General features: G+C 50.2%; 2 protein-coding genes across 3 annotated transcripts; one reads left to right on the top strand and one right to left on the bottom strand.

Annotated features, from left to right (window-relative positions):
* Window positions 1–360: 360 nt before the first annotated feature.
* LOC139057735 (uncharacterized) lies at window positions 361–2,457 on the bottom strand. Its single transcript, XM_070536485.1, has 3 exons — window positions 2,383–2,457; window positions 1,964–2,263; window positions 361–1,584 (listed from the first exon to the last, which is right to left on the bottom strand). Exons 1-3 carry the CDS (start codon window positions 2,455–2,457, stop codon window positions 361–363), a joined length of 1,599 nt encoding a protein of 532 aa, XP_070392586.1.
* Window positions 2,458–4,869: 2,412 nt separating this feature from the next.
* On the top strand, window positions 4,870–10,797 carry LOC139057512 (optomotor-blind protein-like). 2 transcript variants are annotated; one of them, XM_070535882.1, is made up of 5 exons: window positions 4,905–5,844; window positions 6,639–6,739; window positions 6,854–6,972; window positions 10,374–10,519; window positions 10,667–10,797. In XM_070535882.1, exons 1-5 carry the CDS (start codon window positions 5,126–5,128, stop codon window positions 10,710–10,712), a joined length of 1,131 nt encoding a protein of 376 aa, XP_070391983.1. In that variant the 5' UTR covers window positions 4,905–5,125; the 3' UTR covers window positions 10,713–10,797. The 2 variants fall into 2 exon arrangements, with proteins under 2 accessions (XP_070391982.1, XP_070391983.1); XM_070535881.1 differs by having other exon boundaries at window positions 4,870–5,844; window positions 6,639–6,972.
* Window positions 10,798–18,391: the final 7,594 nt, after the last annotated feature.

Genomic DNA, 18,391 nt, shown 5'->3' with positions numbered 1-18,391 from the left:
GAGGAGTAGGCTGGAGGTAGACCGTATAGGAGGTGGCCCAGCAGAAGCGAAGTAGTGGCGGATCAGGAAGCTCGAGGTGGTGGTCTTTGTAGAAATTTCCTATAGTCTCGCCGAGAGCCCCGACGAGTCGAGGTACTCGACGACACTTAGGAAGGCTGGTAGCTGATTACGACAGGGGAAGAGGATATCTTCCTGTCATGAACATGGGAGCCCCAGGCGGTGGAACTCCTGCAGAAGTCGGCCGCGGTTCTGCTGGTGCGCAGGGCAGGCCAACAGGAGGTGCTCCAGGGTCTCTGGCTCACCGCAGGAGGCACAGGCTGGCGAGGTGACTTTCCCAAGGCGGTGCCGGCGGGCTGTCGTCTAGTAGCAGCCAACTTGCAGTCGGAGCAGCAACGAGGCATCCCTTCGTAGGAGGCCGTGCTGTGGAAGAGGCCGTAGAGGCCGGCCCAGAGATGCCCGTTTGTCCGGGTGGCAGGCGATGATGTGCCGACGCAGCCTCAGTCTCAAGAAGTCTGCGGCCGTTACAGCAGGGCTGAAGGGGACGCTTGAGTGTTGGGCACTTTTTGCAAGAGTGTCCGCCTCTTCATTGGCCGGGATCCCCACGTGTGCCGGTAGCCAATGCAGGGATAGTGAGCATCCTGCGTCCTGAAGGGTCGTCAGTCTTGAAGAGAGCAGCGCAATCCCAAGGCTATCTCTGTCAGGGTTCTGCAGGCAGAGCAGCGTCGCCTTGGACTCGCAGAAGATGGCTGCCGGGGTCGCTGGTAGCGCCTCTGCCAGTAGGTCCACAGCAAGGTGGAGTCCTGCTAGCTCTGCTGCGGTAGAGCTTGCATGTCCCGGGAGTCGGCACAGCATGCTCTTTTGTAGGGCCGGTGCAACGCAGGCTGCTGTGGATGAACCCGTCTCCGGTATCACGGATCCATCGACGAAGATGTGAAGGTGGTCCCCAAGTCTCTCTTGGAGGAGAGAGGATGCCGTCTGCTGTAGGGCACATGTTGCGGAACGGTACTTTAAGTCACCTGGCAGCCCCGTCGAGATAGGGATTGGTGGTCGATGTGGTGGGCGAGGGTGTACGGCGTTTGCAGGCGTGTGCCCTATGACTTCCTTATAGAGGCCACACAGCCGTCCCATGTGTGATGCTGGCCGGGAGCGTAGATGGGTCAGGAGTGGATGATCATCTGCGGCATGGTGTAGGCGATCAACGTGTCGTAACCCCTGTTGCAGGAAGAGTAGTGACAGGGCCCAGGTACCTGCCTCAGCAAGAATGGCGGCCACTTGTGAGGTTCGGGGAACGCCAAGACAGACCCGCATTGTTGACCGGTGCTGAAGCCCCAGTTTCCGCAGGCAGGGTGGGGGCAGCGCCACAAGAGGGAGGGCATACAGTAGCCGTGAAGTGGCTACAGCTTCAAAGAGCTGCAGGGCCCACCTGGTGGTACAGCCCTGTACACGGGCAAGGAGCTGTGAGATCGCCTTGAGGAACCGGAGCGTCTGGGTGCACAGGGCGTTGGTAGCCGGCAGCCAGGTCAGCCGATGGTCAATGCGCAGCCCCAGGTACGTGAGTGCCTTGCTCCATGGAATCTGGACGCCCTCCAAGCGCAGCCGGGCAGCTTAGCGGTGGGCTGCTGCTCAGGGATGCCTCGGTCTTCCTGGCCGAAGACCGAGGCCGAGAAGGCCTCGGTCTTCCTGGCCGAGATGGTAAGCCCGATGCTGCACAAATGGGCAGCCGAAGTGTCCAGGGCTCTCTGTAGGGCCGCACGTGTCTTGCGGATGTGTTGCGGTGGTCCCCGTACCGATAGGACGATGTCATCCGCGCAGATTGAGGACTGCACGGGGAAGTGAGGGTCGATTGGCAGGGCAGCAGGCAACCATGCCAAGGCCAGGTTGAAAAGAAAGGGGCTCCTCACTGACCCCTGTGGAACGCCTGCAGCGACTGGACGGGGGTGCTCTTCGATCAACCCACACGCACCCTGAGGGTGTGATTGTGCAGGAACGACGAGAGGAACTCCTGCAGGTTGCCACATATGCCGAGAAGGTCCAGGCCCTGCTGGACAACTGTGTGAGGGAGGCTGTCCAAGGCATCCTGTACATCGATTACCAAGAGCATCACGAGGTCCCCGCCGGCTTTGGCATCCTCCACGGTGGACACCATGTCAGCGATGGAGTCCGCAGTGCACCGCCGCCCCCGGAAGCCCGTCTGTTTGTCTACCAGGAAGCCGCGAGCACGGGCCACCCAGTCCAGTCGTGCCAGGGCCATGGCATCCATCACCTTGCGGCAGCGGAGGGAGCGGAGGTGAAGGAAACCGGTCGATAGGACGACAGTTCCCTAGCCGGTTTTCTGGCCTTGAAGATGGGTGCCACAATGGCTGTGCGCCATACCTCTGTTACCTGCCCTGGCTGCCAGATCTCATTGAAGCACTCGAGCAGGCGTTGTTGCTCGCTGGCGGCCAGGTTGCGGAGCATTTGTGGCGTTACACCGTCTGCTCCTGGTGCGCTGCGGCGTTTCCCTCGCCTCAGGGCCGCCTGGAGCTCGGGCAGGGCAAGTGGCTTTTGGCAGAGGGAAGCGACCTGGCTGGACGTCCAAGCAGGGTGGACGTCGACATGGGTCACTGCATAGATGCGGGATTTGGTAGGCACCGCTATTCAGTGAACCTATTTGACGCCCATTTGGAGCACTGTATACGTATGTTCTAATCGGTCTGCTCTGACCTTCGATGAACCTTTTTGATGCCAACTTGTGTCCCTGAGTATGTGCCAGTTGGTGTCTGCCGCTCTTCTATGAGCCTCTCACCAAGTTGGGTCGCCGAGTGTGTGGATTTTCATCTAAACTGGCACTATTCAAAACGCGCTACATATATACTTTACACCGTCCGTTACAAAACAATTGTCGTGAATCAAATTGATGTCAGTTTTCACACAGGCTGACAGCAACAATGAGCTTATAGGCTACTTTTGTACAGTTTCACATGCATCTGAGCTCATACGGTGAATGACTGCTTCACGTAATCGATTCTGAGTTAATTTTGGAAATAAAGGAATAATAAAGGCCAGGTATACATAAGGGGCTGAGTAGGTTAAGCGTCGTATATATATGCGTGTCTCGGGAGCACGTCCGTCACGACATGTACGACAAGTTACGCGTCCAGTAACGAAGAGTGCCTCATACTGATATCATATGCTGATATCTCTCATATCGGGCGCCATTGAATGGCCAATCTGCTGAACATATATATATATATATATATATATATATATATATATATATATATATATATATATATATATATATATATATATATATATATACAAATCGGAAGTCGCCGGCAGGCTATCGGTACAGCTCGAAAAGAAATTGGAACGATTCGAATCTGTTCTTGTTAGGCCGACCAGTTCACCTATCAAGAACTATCAGGCCTATATGATACGCCTGATATAGACAAAAAAAAATTCCCGATTCAGAGAGCGAACAAACGCGACGCGACCCACCGATGACGTGGCGTATCTCGGCATGCTGACAACGGAATGAGTCAGCCTTCCTGCGCGTCCAGTGACGAGCATGTGGGTAGCGGGAAATAGCACACGAATCTTACAGGTTATCCTAGCTATCAGCTAGGTAGACCAGTTTATGCATTACCGGAGACAAAACAAAAAGCGCGATTGGAAAAAGAGCAAGACGCGCGGTCACGAACTATCCCGTACTTTCATGGCGACATCCAGGACAAACGCCAAAAAATGAATCAATTTATTAGAATAGCTGGCACTTTGGCCTGTTATGAGAAAGGGTAATATAGGGCGTACTTTACATCTCCTGAAGAATATAACGGGGAAAGTGGTGTGCGAGTGAGGATTACAGATAACTGAAAGAAAAATAACAGGAAGCTTATACACATAGGACTGGGGGTGTGGCATCAAATAAACACACGCGAGAGATCGGTAAAGAAATAGGAGGAATTTTGACAAGAACAAAACCTATTGCGTGTTTTCCCGTGACATTAAAAAGTAAATGAATATGTAAAATAACCTAATAAAAACATAGAAGGTGTCGTCCTTTTATTCGCCCAATAAAATGCAGCAAATCGATTAAATCATGTGAAATGTCGTGTCACTTGGTGTGTATAATCATTCGTTCGCCTCAGATTATTTCCTTGCATCCGTATCGTGGACAGGAATAAGCGCGCGCAGCCGAGCGTTCGAGAGAGAGGGGAGACAGTATGTGGCGACGACGCAGTGTGGTGCCGTTAAAGGAAAGTATGATTTCATAATGTATGCAGCCTAAACAGCTTCGCTGGCAATCCGTCCCCATACGAATGTTGCGGCCCCACGAATGTTTTCTGGATACACCACTGACGGCACGAGAGAAGACTTGTTTGCTCCCCCCTCCTCGCATTGCACTATGCTATGCCATTGTTGACGTGATCCTGCAGGTTCTTTCCAGGAACCAGCACAAATCTTAAGATCGTGACGGAGCCTGCGCATGCCGCAAACTAAACGTACCGTCATAAAGGCAAAGGTGCGCAAGACAGATGACGATTATTGTGGTCCAAAATGAGCCGCGAAGGATGCAAACTTTTTTTTAAGAATGTGGCCGCCGATTTGGTATGTCGAACCACGGCCGCTGTGGCTTGGTCGAACACGCTTGGTCCAACTCCCGTGAACTCGTGGCTCGTCGCATCGCGTGCATTTGTGCCCGCGAAAAGAAAAGCGCGAGGCCACGCGCCGCCCCAAAAGAGCCAGTTTGCGAGCGAAGACGAAGACAGATATATCCAGAAAACCAGTCATTCAAACATCGCAAAATACCCTCTGGCGCATTATCACTTACCCTCCCCCCCCCCCCTCCACACAAAAAAAAAAAGTTGACCAAGCCCATTGCTATTGTAGCCTGGATTCGTGCCAGTCATTCTCTAATTTGATTAAGGGAGGGGGGAGGGGAGCATGTTCCTCCAGAATATCGCGACAACAAAAGAAAGCTCCGACACAAGTTTTTAGGCTTCCTGCGGTTCGAGGGAGAGGAGAAAATTGTGTACAAGAACCAGGGCACGCTCGTACGGCAGAGAACACCAATCCCCGTGCGCGGGTATGTGCTAAATACTTTCGGGTGATCATCATCATTATCATCATCATCAAAAACGCCATGCGTCGGCCTTCTCGAGTGGCACACTTTTCGAGCACGCTATACAACGAGTCACTGCACAGCGCACGGCAGCTACTGAACAGTCGCAGGCCAGCTGCAATCGCGTTCGCTGCGACGCACTTCGCAAACGCCGCTTGTGCCTCGAAGATGGCGTCGTCGGGCCGTGCTGCTGGCTCCGCTGGCGCTGGCCTCAACGCCGGTCTCCCCAGGGACGACGACGGCCGGATGAGCGCTTGCAACGGCTACGCCACGCTGAGGGGCGGCGACTGCGAGCCGTCGGCGAGCAGCAGCAGCGACGACAGCAGCAGCGGGGACGACGACGGCACCAGCAGCGGCGACAGCAGCAGCAGCAGCGGTTCCAGCAGCGACAGCGGAAGCAGCGACGTCGCGCAGGCCGGCGCGTCCCAGTCGGAGGACATCGACATCGAAGAGGCGCCGACCGTCTCCATCGTCGCAGCCGGGGCCGCCTTCGCTGCGGGCGAGCCGCAGATGGGCATCTGGATTCAGCCGAACGTCGTCCGCCCGGCGGACCTTCCCAGCGACCACCCGGACGAAGTTCACGACTGGAGCGGTTGGCCCAAGTTTCCTGCCAAGAAGGACTCGGATCAGCAGCCTGCGATCGCTCCGAGTCTGCCGGCCAAGGTTCCCCATGTCGCGCTCGTCAACCAGCACGAGTTCCTGCTGCCTAGGATGGAACTGCTGATACACACACAGGGCAGGCGAGTGTCTTCTTTTTTTTTCGGAGCTCCCCCGTCGGCTGCTCGATCGGCATGGGTGTTGGCGCGGCCTATTCTGGGTCGTATGCGCGTATTGACTCGTACTACCACAGAGCAGCGGATGAAAGGAACGCACGCTGAGTGCGTTATTGTAGTGCTCGGGCGGACGCCGCTTTCTTCTACGGAGTTTGCCGTAGTTGTATCGTCGTGGCGCATTTAAAATATTCATTATTGCGATACCAGTTATGCGGAAAGACGATATGGATTCACCTCGTCGTGCAAGGGGACGAATTCAAAACGGTTCGCTTTCAGAAGCGTTGCAACATCGCACTCCACAGGGCAGCGTCCTGCCTTCCGTTGTTGGCATGAGCGTTCCGAGCACACATTATAGCGTTCCTGCCGAGAACCTTCACTTACCACACCGTGGTGTACATGCTGGTCCGAAAAAAAAAGCAGTGGACAGTAATCACGGGACGCTAGGCATTTATCACGCGGATGATAATCATCGTGTCATTTTGCTAAAGTATCCCTGCAGTTGAAACCGATTGAGCAGTGTTGAAGCAAGGTGATTGAGTCGCCCATGTTCGTGGCTACAGGCAGCGCGTCATTGAGATACGAGGAACAAGCACCTATGCACGAGCCACGTATATTGCTGTCGGTTCATGACTTTCTCAGCATGGCATCGTGCAATCATGGTGTTTTAGCTGCTCGTTTCGACACGTGCTTGCCTATACCCATCGCGTGACAACGGTGTTTGTCAAAAATGAACGTGCCTCGACCATCTCCCTCACATGCAGGTTCATGCAGCCAGCGCCTTCGTTTCGGATTACAAACTTGGTGGACGACTTGCAGTACACGGCCTGGCTCACCTTCACGGATTCCACTGGGAGCGAATGCGGTCAGTGCGACCGAGACGCTACCGTCGTCGGCCTTTTCACCGCCTCCCGAGAGAGGCGTCTTTCTTTGCGTTTGTTTGTGGTGAAGTACGAGGCACGTCCTTGGACTTGTGCAGTTGGTCAGTATTCCCACCCGGATTCACCGCATCCCGGTTCCTCGTGGAACGGCCGTGTGCTGTCGTTTTCTCGGCTGAAGCTCTTCTCCAGCGACGGCTTCACCTCGAAACCACCCCCGGTGAGAGTTAGTTCGCCGCTACCCCATTTTAACCGCGCTTGTGATTTAAGTTGCCGTTCGTAACTTGCACTATACTTCGCAGGCTACCAGTGTAAAATTCCCGTGTCCTTAGCTACTGCCTAAGAGACGCGAAGGCTTAAGCCTAATGTAATTCGCATGAATCCTCCTTCATCCACCTTAATCTTCCTTAATGCACCCTAATCCTCCTTGGTACACCTTAATTTACTTTGGTAATCATTAATAATGTTTTATACACGGCTGGACATGCTTTGGTTCCCTTCTGGCCTTCCTTAGGTCACGTGATATTTCCTGTACGTCATCACGCGCCCTTGAGACAGGTATCACCTTATTCAGTGGATCGGCCACATCAACTGGCGACGAGCCGCTGCGGCACTCACGTGACATCATGAACTCTCGCCTCCTCTTTTACTCTGCGTGTAGGTGCGCGATGTTGCGTGCTTTTTTCTTCGTCTGCTGACAGATCGGCGCTGTTTTTACGTTCGTCACGTGAGTTATGACTTATGATGATGATGACGATGTCGTTGCCACCAATCATAATCGTGATGATGTGGTCCCTTCTGTTGCGGCGTCGCCGCGTTCATAAGACCAGGAGAATGAGCTACTGGGTGTTGCCTCCGCGCAAATGTAATTATGGTGCGTCTTCTCGCACAGAATCGGATATGGCGCACTGTCTCCGAAAACCTTTCCGTCGGGACGTCTCGGTTTAGACTCATCATTCTAAAAAGAAAAAAAAACTATCGCAAACCATTACAATTGCAATAAGCACGAGCGAGAGCTGACGCGAGCAGACGATAGTACGAAACGAGCGTGCCTGCTGATACCACGTACTAGTACGAATCACGCGGTCGGGCGGGTCCGCATAAAACCAGTCATCTCCCTCCGCACATCACTGAAGGGGCAGCTCTCATTGGTCTTCGGCGTTCGCGGCTGTCTTGTCACTGCGGGATGCCGCGAAAAATCGGTCCAGGACCGATCCATCCCGCGGTGCGAAAATGCTGCCACGCGGCAGCTTACGCAGCGTGAACTTGCACGTTAACAAAAACCTGCACTCACACTCTTCGCGAATGAATGCCGTGCGCTAGGTCACGCAAAATTTGACGTGAAGCGCACGTCACATTTTAAACAAACACGCAAGGAAATAATGATAAAAACAAAAAAGAGCTCGGGCAAAGCCGCCGAGTTCAAGTGAGCAACGCCATTCCGCAGGACATACTAGCTGCTTTGCACAGTATGCCAAGGCTTGCGACAGTATCACTGATTGTCAGGGGTCACCGATAACGAACAACTAAATTGTGAAATAGAAAAAGGAAATGCAATTTGTTGTTTCAGTTTACCCAAAATATTTGACACGAAATATTTACTCGCACGACAGTATACTGTTCGAACTTTTTCGAACATTTTTTTTTACGCGTAGGTTTTCTAGTTTCAGCGTTCGTTGCCCCCCTCCCCCTCGCCTAGTCACGCATCAATCGTGCACCACTAACTGATATCTCTGGCGATAAGTCTTGGCGTGCTTCACGACCTTTTGCAAGCTTCGCGACCTATTTAGATGGACCTTGCAAGGTCGACCCAAATAGGTCGCCCAGATCCAGGCGAGAAGTGGCTCAGTACAAGTTGTCACCGACATCAGCAAGGGTGGTTATGGGAGCAACGATTGAAGCGCGACTATGTTTGGAGGGAACAAACATTGGGAAAGAAAAAAGCGTTTTTTTTATTCAAGCGAGACACAGATTCATTCAAAGGAAATAAAATTTGTGGTCAATTTTATATATTCGTGACGAGTTAAGAAAATACAAGTCAATTAAATTTTATCGTTATAATAAATACATTTCTTTTCAGCGCCCATCGTTACAGGGGGCGTTGACGCCCCTATCACTCGCAATACATTGCAGCTCTTGAAATGTGCGAGAAAGGCGGGCTCGTAAAGTTCACCTGTTGAAATACGCCACCCTCACACGTAGTGCTTTTCTTTTGCTTGTCGACTTTTGTCTGAATTTGGTGACGCAGGTAGCTTCATCGATTCTTAACCTGTTCAATCAAAAGTAGTGAGTTACGACCGCCAGATAATTGTTTAGCAGTTTTCGTGCGAATGCGCTGGCCTACGGGCTTTGCGTCCGACGATGGGACCAGCACTCTACTCCTCGAAGCTTTCGTCGGCCTCCAAAGAAAGTATGTTCCGTGCAGGGGTGCGATTTCGACAATCGTACGGCTGGCCTTGCGTCGCTTTCCGCGCTGAAAGCATGAAATGCCCATCAAGTCGAATGGCGGGGCACTTGAATATATAGTTTTAAAGGCAGGCCAACAAAACAAATTTCGCGCCTTCGAAAACAATGTGACGTCATTTCTGTTTCTTTAAAGGATATGGCGTCACATTATTTTTTCTTCCGCCGGAAGTGTTCCCTCGACATGCAGACGGCGCTAAGCCCCGTGAACCGCCGGTGAACCGCCATGTTGTGAACGTATCGGCTCCTATATGGAAGCTTCGCTACCAGGCATATTTAAAACCCTGGACCTTTGTACTTCCCAGCTTTGAACGAGCGCGCACGTTGCACTAAGACGCAGGACAGGACTGTCGAGTTCGCAGTGTGCGCTTGTTCAAAGCTGGCCCAGCGTCACTTGGGGAAGCATATCGGGAATTTATGACAGCGCGGGTGCTAGAAGTGCTTGCCGTGCTGTCCTGTCTCCTGTCTTGGTGCGTGCGTGCGATGGCTTTCACAAGTCACATTCTTCCGAGCCCAGCTCGCAACACGCAGTCGTACCACGATACTCGTCGCTATACCTGTTTTCTTTCTGGTCATTGTGGTTTCTCGTCACACCAAAAGATAGCACAGATGACCATGTGTACCCCAAGGAGACAAACACTTATTTTGGTAATTTTCGCTGTTATAACTCGTCGATCAACGGATGCCGAGTATTGTTAATTAGGTTGAACTGTGGATGGGTGACCAAAATTCCACCACTCTCAGCCAACATCGTGACACCCAACACCTTATTTTAAGATTTGCCTTTATAGGATAGCTAGTGCAGGAGGTGCCAGGCCAGTTTTGTATTGAACTAAATAACGAAGTGCTTTGTGCCAGTCATGCTGCTGTGCACTGCGATTGTTGTAACTTCCATCAATGCAGTTTAGCCTTGTGGTAATGGAGCTGAATACCTTCATTATAAGTGGACAGTTCATTCAGGGTAAGTGGACTGCCCAGTCGCACACTGCAGAATTGGTGCGTCACGCGGGCTGGATTTGGATTTTTGTACATACGTGCAATATCATACGAATAAAAAAAAAAGGCGTGCATTCTACTGACTAAACCGCGATTTAACACCTGCCTCACTCCAAACTAAACGCTCAATACAGAAACTGCCCTTTTTTCTATGTCTTGCAGATCACTCTAACGTGTAACAATAGCTACCGCATCCAAGTGAACGTTGGAATCGTGGAAGACAGCGGACACATCCTGAGCGCGTCGGTCGTCCGACAGTTTGTCGGTGCTTACTTTGTCGCCGTCACCCAGTACAGCAAAAAACCTAGGTGGGTATTGTGCTTTCCACGCGGGCTGTTATCTTCCTTTTCCAAATCGGTGCACTTAACATTTCACTCTCCTTCTTTCATTCTCTCTTTTCCTTCTACAGCTGATGAAACCACAATCAGCTTTATTTTCATTTTTTTTGCTTCTAGTCTCTCGCGTCCAAGCAACAAGGGGTTGAAGACTAAGGCACGATAATATAATGTCAATACTTCGCACCATTTTCACGACTTCCATTGTTTCTGTGATAACATTAATAAAGACATATTTGTCGGTACATAAAGGTCTTTTCTCCTTTTTACTTGTTCAATGACATTCTACAGTACAACAAAGACAAACAATGTAATTGTGGTGGATACTGAGGAATAGAAAAATAGACCTGCTGCATACATGGTCATGCCGCAGGCCAGTTCCCGCCCTAAAGAGAACGAAAGAAAAATGGAAGCGCTCCCAGCACATAAATATGAACACCCTATAGTTCTCCTGCATACCTCACAGAAAATGCATTGCGCACAGAATGCAACCTGGAGATGTAGTTCCCACTAGAACAAAGTTAGAATTCCCAACATGCACGTTATTGAGGCCATTCAACAGGTACAGAGCGATAGCGCCCTCTGGGCTACTTTAGTGAAGATGTGATGGCTTGAACCGTAGACAATTACTAGAGAGAACTGTGGCCCTGTCTAAGGGACCGGCAAGCAGGGCAGTCCAGCCAGCATGGGCATGATGGATGACGCATTTGCTTAAACTTCGTCTTTGTGACTTTGCAAGGTGATCGTTTTACGAAGGCACTGCATTATAAATAATTAAACACAAAAATTGTCTGACGGCAGGATTCAAGCACAGGACCTGTAGCACAGAAGCCGAATATTGATATGATTACGCCATGGACGCACGGACAAGCGGAACCACTGCAATTGGCAGAGAAGTGGTTCTTGAGGGGAAGGAGAAAAGGCTAGCGCTATTTTCTGCAACTCATGCGGGAGCACGGCTCAGGTTGCGATTATGCGTACTTGCGGCGTCTCATTACCCTCTGCGTTAAAGAAAAGCATAAATTGCTTCGAAATTTAGGAGAATTTAGGCCCGGGTGAAGCGTAATAAACGACGCTACAAGAACGTCCGAATACACAAGCACGACGTTCAGACCGATTCACGTACTACCCATCATTCCCGTGGTGGCTGAACGATCCCAGCGCCAAAGTTCCCTGCAGTACTTCTAGGAAACTCTGTGGCTTAGATGGCACCCAGCCTTTCAAGCGCAGGCGTAATTTTTGCACCAGCTTGCCATGATGTGAAGGATTTTCAGGGTGTCCACTTGGACAGGGAAGAAGGTAGAAGTACAGGTAAAGCTCAGCATAACGAAACTTAACTGCCTCCTTGGGACCAGATGGAATGACATGTTGCCGTTTACGCACCTCTAACCGGGAGATAAGAGTGTGGCCCCCCGAAGCGGAGCAGCAATACCCTCTCACCGTCATTTTCCGTACAAAGTTCAAGCGCGATAAGATTCGATCGCGCGCTGTATGCCGTGGCTGCGAAGGGAAGCATGCGAGGGTGCAACGAGAGGCATAGGATCGAGCGCATCGTCTTCCCGCGCGAGCAAAGGATTGGGGAGGCCAGCGCGCGGTAAATATGCTTGAGCGCTCATGCGTTTGCGTCTGTCTGAATGGGGGCAGATGACCGCGCTTCTCTTTTCGTCTGCCCATGGCTGTCGGTGTGCAAGGCCCCAACCCGCTCTGCATGAAGATATCTGTGGCGGATTCAAAGGTGCGAGCCGAGACGGCCGTGGTTTCATGTGAACTGTTTACTCTCGCGTCTGGTGCTGAAGGTGTGTTCACCAATTTCTTGCTTTTGCTTGAAAGTGGATGACAAATCTAAAAAAGAAGGCCTAAAAAGTAAGGTTTGCGCTTATTCTTCAGGGCTAAGCTCTTAGGCGCCCGTTCCTGCGGCGAGCGTCGACATCGTGCCTCGGCGTCCTAGTATACCCGAGCGAGCGAGCACGGCGAAGGATGAAAGACCGAAGGCGGAGCGCGGATAAAAGACTGCGATAGCGAAGAGAGCACGAGGCGGAAAGCGGGGGAGGAGGGCGCAGCGGAACCATGAGGTAGAAAGCGGCGGGGGAGGGCATGGCGAAAGCGTGAGAAGAAAAGCGTAGTGCCGCGCGCAAGACGCGCCCTGCGGCGACTACCGTTACGGGATGACCCCAGAGTATACCGCGCCCTTTACCGCCCTTATCTCTTCACCGATGGCACGTGGCGAGCGCGTCCACCGCTACCATATATGGAAACAAAGCGCTGCATGAGCGGAGGTCTGTCTGCGGCGGCTGCTGTGAATCGCGTCCACGCATCACCTACGCGCTGCATCTCGCGATCTCCCGATTAGCGATGCAGTCGCGCCACACTTCGGTGCGCTTGCAACGTGCCGCACGAAACATTGTCTGCGCCAGTCAATATATCGCGAAATAAAAACACCTATACAGCTGCGCTCAAATTTCGCGTTGGGGAGTATATCGTAATCGCCGGTGAATTTTTTTTTTCTTTCAGTGTCGAAAGAAATTCCGAACTGTCCGACGAAAATTTCCTACAGTCGCAGTATCATTCGCATCGCTTTTGCAGACTGCCGATTGGATCAACAATGTACAAGCCTTACAGCGCCACGTTGCGCCAGGTCATGGGCAAAGGGAGTGTGACAGTGAGGTTTGCAGAAACAGCTGCGATATAGCTGACGGCCCAATTTCTGTACTTCTCTCTCATCATAGCGCTACGGCAGTGTGTCATTTGATGCGCCAGAAAATGCTCTTAAGGCTCGGATGAGAAGCATTGCTGTTTTCTTGTTGGTCTTAAGATAACCCGCAAATGTATTTATGATGCTGGGCTCACCAAAGGCTAAGCTGAATATTTCAGCCGTGTCCAAAGAAGCCGTATTGATAGACCCGTTCCACACAAGCACGTAATATACTTGCGCATCTTTTTTTTAAACTACCATCAAAATTGGTTTCAATACTCCTATTTTACGCCGTGTCTTTTAATGCTTTAAAAAAGAACATTCGCTCTTTTCTTTCACACAGTGCTAATAGGACAAACTAAATCCAAGTTCCCTTAATTATGTGTGTGACGTGGTATACATGTGGAGCAAAAGGGTTAACGTGTAGAAAGCTGTGTTCTCTATACCACGAGCTTTTAAGGTTTCCAACGTTTTGCGATTCGATGGCAAGATTTTTGCACCTTGTCCCAGTTAACATTTCTTGCGTGTGAAAAATGCTTTCGTGCCTGCCCCGCTGCTCATTTGTATGCTGTTCGGTTCAACGAGCTTTCTTTACAGCCAAGCTGTACATACTTCTGCCCCTCAATGCATTTGTCGTGCCAATCGCATCCGCTTCAACGAGATCGGCATACTAGCGTTCTTCGGGAAAGCTCTGCAGCCGTCTACTCTACGATTGATGGACTTGCTGCTGCTGCGCGGCCATGCGTGTGTCATCATTTGTTTTCTTTCGAACTCTGTTTAGTTGGCCGCCGTTTAGTGTGTTTTGTGTAGTGTTAATTTCGATATCCACTGTTAACTGTTCATTATATTTCTTTCGTCTTCATCACTGATCTATAATTAAGTGAATGTGTGTTAGTGTTGTGTTTCTTTTTTGTGTTTCGTTTAAATTGTGTGTCGTTGTCAGTCTAGAAATATATTTTTTTCTCTATATCTCCCGACTCTGACTCTTTCACTGTGTTCGCTTGAGTACAGAACGACCAACCGGCGTGTATACCCCGTCGACGACTTGCCCCGACGGCGAACGGGTCGACAAGCCGTGACAGATGCACATGGTGAGGATGGAGAGGGCGCCAGAAGGAAGTAATATCGGGTTTAATCTCGCATACGAACAGGCTGGTACAGTAGCAGAGCAGCAACTTCCAGGCTTATTCTATGCGGTATAAGTCAGTGCCACAGTCATGAGCACTGGGGCAGACGAGAGAGGATGAAGGAGGGCGGCGCTGGAACATGGCAGAAAATGACAAGGCTTTGTCCTCTTAGCGGGTTACTGCACGACTTGGGAACAAGCAGATGAGAGGAAGCACAGCTCTTTCTACGGTACAAAGTAAAACAAAAAAAACATGCAGACATTACGTTTGTATCTTTTAATATTTCTCTAAACTTTAATCCGTCTATTGAAGCACAAAATCGTCTATACGCCCGTTATCTCTTTACCGAATACGTACAGTGAACGTGTTACTGCGCACGGTCGTCGCGATGGAGTCTCCTGGACCGGCTTCTTGTATGAAAGGTAGGCAATCGCTGATAGCAAACTATGCGAAATGTGTTCTTATAGTGGGCTGTCTGTATAACCAAATGGGGCATAACGGAATGAAGCCTCAATGCATCGATCGCGCGCGTTTGCAGCGGCCGACTGCGCGTCTGCATGCATGTCTGCGCACAATGTTTCGCTTTCGCTGTGAGCGCGTTTTCGCACCGTGCCGTGAGCTTTAGGCCGCAGCATATGAGCATTTGGCAGCACACTAGCAACCATTGTTGCGTGGACGCTATCTGAACTGTTAAAAAATAATTTCGTTATAGAAACTTAGACGCCAACGGCGACTATGATGGGCCATGGCGACGATTCAATCTTTTCTTGTCTTCTAAATTCTTGGACATTTGAATATTATTTCTCAAGTATCGTCGCACTGTATGTTTATCAGTCTTCTCAGCGTGCGATTTTCCTCTGCTTCTTTTTCGTAATCCAGTGCATTAATCCATAACACAAACATTACCATATGCCATTCCTTTTTTAATGTGCGTCTTACTGCTCCTTTTCCGTTCCAGTGAACTTGCCAGTATTTAGCATCAACGAGTTCATAGACCAAACCCTTATGACATGTATTTGTACAGGAATAACAATGATTCACAGAGGAGGAAAAGAACTACGATCTTACCAGCAAGCATGTGGCCTGTAGGGTGAGCAACACAGCAACAAAGAACGTCAAGCGGAAAGTCAGAGAGGCTGAGATAACCTCATGGGTGGTGGCAATGGAAAAGAAACCTGCCATGAGTAACTACTTAAGAGGAAGAAACGAAATTAGGAAAGAAACAATTTATGATAACTCAGAGGGAAGCTCATTACTTTTCGAAGCGAAATCAGGAAGCGAGATATAAGAAGGAAGAATAAGCATCTGCTTGCTGCGGTAAAGCTAGGGAAACGATAGAGCATGCTTTATTAGAACGTGAAGATATCTGCCAAGCGGTCAATTGAGTCCCTACTGGCCTCCTTGAAGCCCTTGGGTTCAGAGCAGGAGAAAAGTAGACATGTCCGCAATAGAGATTAGTAAGAGGTGATTGGAAGATTGGTAAAAGAAAAGTAGGGAAAATACAAGAAACGGAGATGTACAAAAGCAAAGTTCACAATAGGGGGTCAGATAATTTGGTTCTGGCAATTCATCGTGTTTTTTTTTCTTCTTCTTTAACCTAGGTAGGACATTAGGCAGTATAATAGCAAGAGTTTGGTGGCGCAACCCACTGCCCCGTTACAAAGGGGACGCTCATAATATCCGTCCGTCCGCCCGTCCATCCGTCCGTCCGTCCGTCCGCCCGTCCGTCCGTCCGTCCGTCCGTCCGTCCGTCCGTCCGTCCGTCCGTCCGTCCGTCCGTCCGTCCATCCATCCATCCATCTATCCATCCATCCATCAAATCCACCCATCCACCCATCCACCCGTCCGTCCGTCCGTCCGTCCACCCACCCACCCACCTACCCATCCGTCCGTCCATCCGTCCATCCGTCCATCCATCCATCCATCCATCCATCCATCCATCCATCCATCCGTCCGTCCGTCCGTCCGTCCGTCCGTCCGTCCGTCCGTCCGTCCGTCCGTCCGTCCGTCCGTCCGTCCATTCATTCATTCATTCATTCATTCATTCATTCATTCATTCATTCATTCATTCATTCATTCATTCATTCATTCATTCATTCATTCGGCCGTGCGGGGGTAAAAAACAAGACCGCCCAAGCGTACAGATGGTTAACCAGCGAAGCTGAAACGTGCGGCCCCGGTGTTTATCACTGGGTTAATCCCGATGGTTCGTTAAACGACGGCTTGGTAGGCTGCCGGATCCTCGGTACGCAGTTGCTTGCGCTCGGCTGCACGAGACTGTTCTTGTGCCCGGGCTGCAGCATCGGCACGGCATAGACGAGCTCGTTCTCGGTTCTGCTCGCGGCGTTGCTGATCGAAAGCTGCCTGCCCCTCAAGAGTACGTATGGCGCGTGGCAATGTACTAGACAATGGTCGAGTGGGAGGAACGACGTTCACCCGTTGAGGCGCTGCGTGTTGAAAAATTTTGCAAGGGCGCTGCGAGCGAACTGTATTGGAGTGGAGGGGTGGAGAAACGCTCCGCAGCATATTCACCGTAATTTCGCTGCGGGCGCCGTGACCGATTGTACGCGTGCGATCTCATAATGGTGCTTCATTTCGACTGCAAATTTATATTGACACCTTTTTGCTACGTATACATATTTTACGCGTGGGTTATACAACATGACATCTTCAATTTTGCTGTCGTTGTCTAGTGCGTTGTCTGCCAGCGAGCGCGCGTTCTTTGCGCGTATGCTGGCGGACACTCAGTTTTTGTCGCAGAAGGTCGGTGCAGTAAATTTGTTTATTGTTTTATTTGCTTTCGTGCGCACCCGACTCTTGTCGGCCGGTACCAATTGTAGTTTTAGCCAGGTGAACTGCTATTTTTAGCAGTTTCCTTAGAGTAACACGTAATTTTTGCCTCAAAAGCCGCCGTTCTACCAGCGCTAATGAACTTTTGTACTTTGCGTAGCTGACCTTATCGACTGGTTCACTCGGGGCTGGTGCAGCTTTTAAAAGAGAGACGCCTATATTCCGGTCGGTGTTTTCACTTTTTCAATCAGTGCATTTAGAATGTTTTATAATTTTTCTCTTACATGTACGTCTTTGACATATATGTCTATGTACCCTTAGATTTACCCAGAAGTGCATTGGTCATCTGCATCTGTTCGCGCCACGCCGTCAATAAACCACTATAATATTTTTTCTTTCATCATTGTCCCTGATGGATGGTATACCACTAAGAAGGCGCGTAAAATGACACGATATCAATAAAATTTTTCGTAGCTCCATGTTGCAGATACTCTCCGAGAAAAGCAATCAAGGCAATTACTGGACGGTAATATGAACAACAATGCTAAGGAAAATGTGTTGCGCGTGTACTCAAACTGAATCGGGGGGACCGGGAAGTCTTTACCATTGTAACCTCCGTGAAATGTCTGGCGTTCTCCTTCAACGTACCAGCAGGCGAAATGAAGTAGAAACATGTAGTCTAATCGAATGGTGTTTGCCGTTCAGATCGTATTCGACTTCATATTCCACTATTAAAAATTATTGGCTAGCCGTTTCCGTTTGAATGTAACGCATAACAGCACTTTTGATGCAAGTGAGGACTCTTATTCCGAATGATTGTGCGGTTGGGGAGTCGTGGCAGTTGCGCAGAGGCTCCTGTTGCGCCGCCTTTTTTTTTTCTTTGTTGTTGTTAAGCATGGAGTGGACAAAAAAATTTCGCACGGCATCAAGATGGCAAGTTGAGTTTTTTTTCGTCTGACATGGTTATGAATTGGCACCTATATATAGGCTAGACATCTTCAATAAAAATATCAGTTGAGATTCAGCGCCGTGCCATCGCTTTATACCTTCCTTTTGTCTGTATCTTGTGTTGCGCTGTAACGAACCTTACAATGAATTTCACACGGCTTACGCGTCAAAGATTAGCATATATAATGGTTACCTACGACTGTTTGCGGCACCCGAGGTCCGACCGTAATAAAAGAACCCGTACCGATTACTCCGCCTTATGTTACGTGAAGAAGGCGAAAAAATGAA

The sequence above is a fragment of the Dermacentor albipictus genome, chromosome 3 (genome assembly GCF_038994185.2).
Source record: "Dermacentor albipictus isolate Rhodes 1998 colony chromosome 3, USDA_Dalb.pri_finalv2, whole genome shotgun sequence".
Taxonomy (NCBI): Eukaryota; Metazoa; Arthropoda; class Arachnida; order Ixodida; family Ixodidae; genus Dermacentor; species Dermacentor albipictus.
Note: the sequence above shows the minus strand (reverse complement) of the source record. Positions and strands in the feature narration are given on the sequence as shown.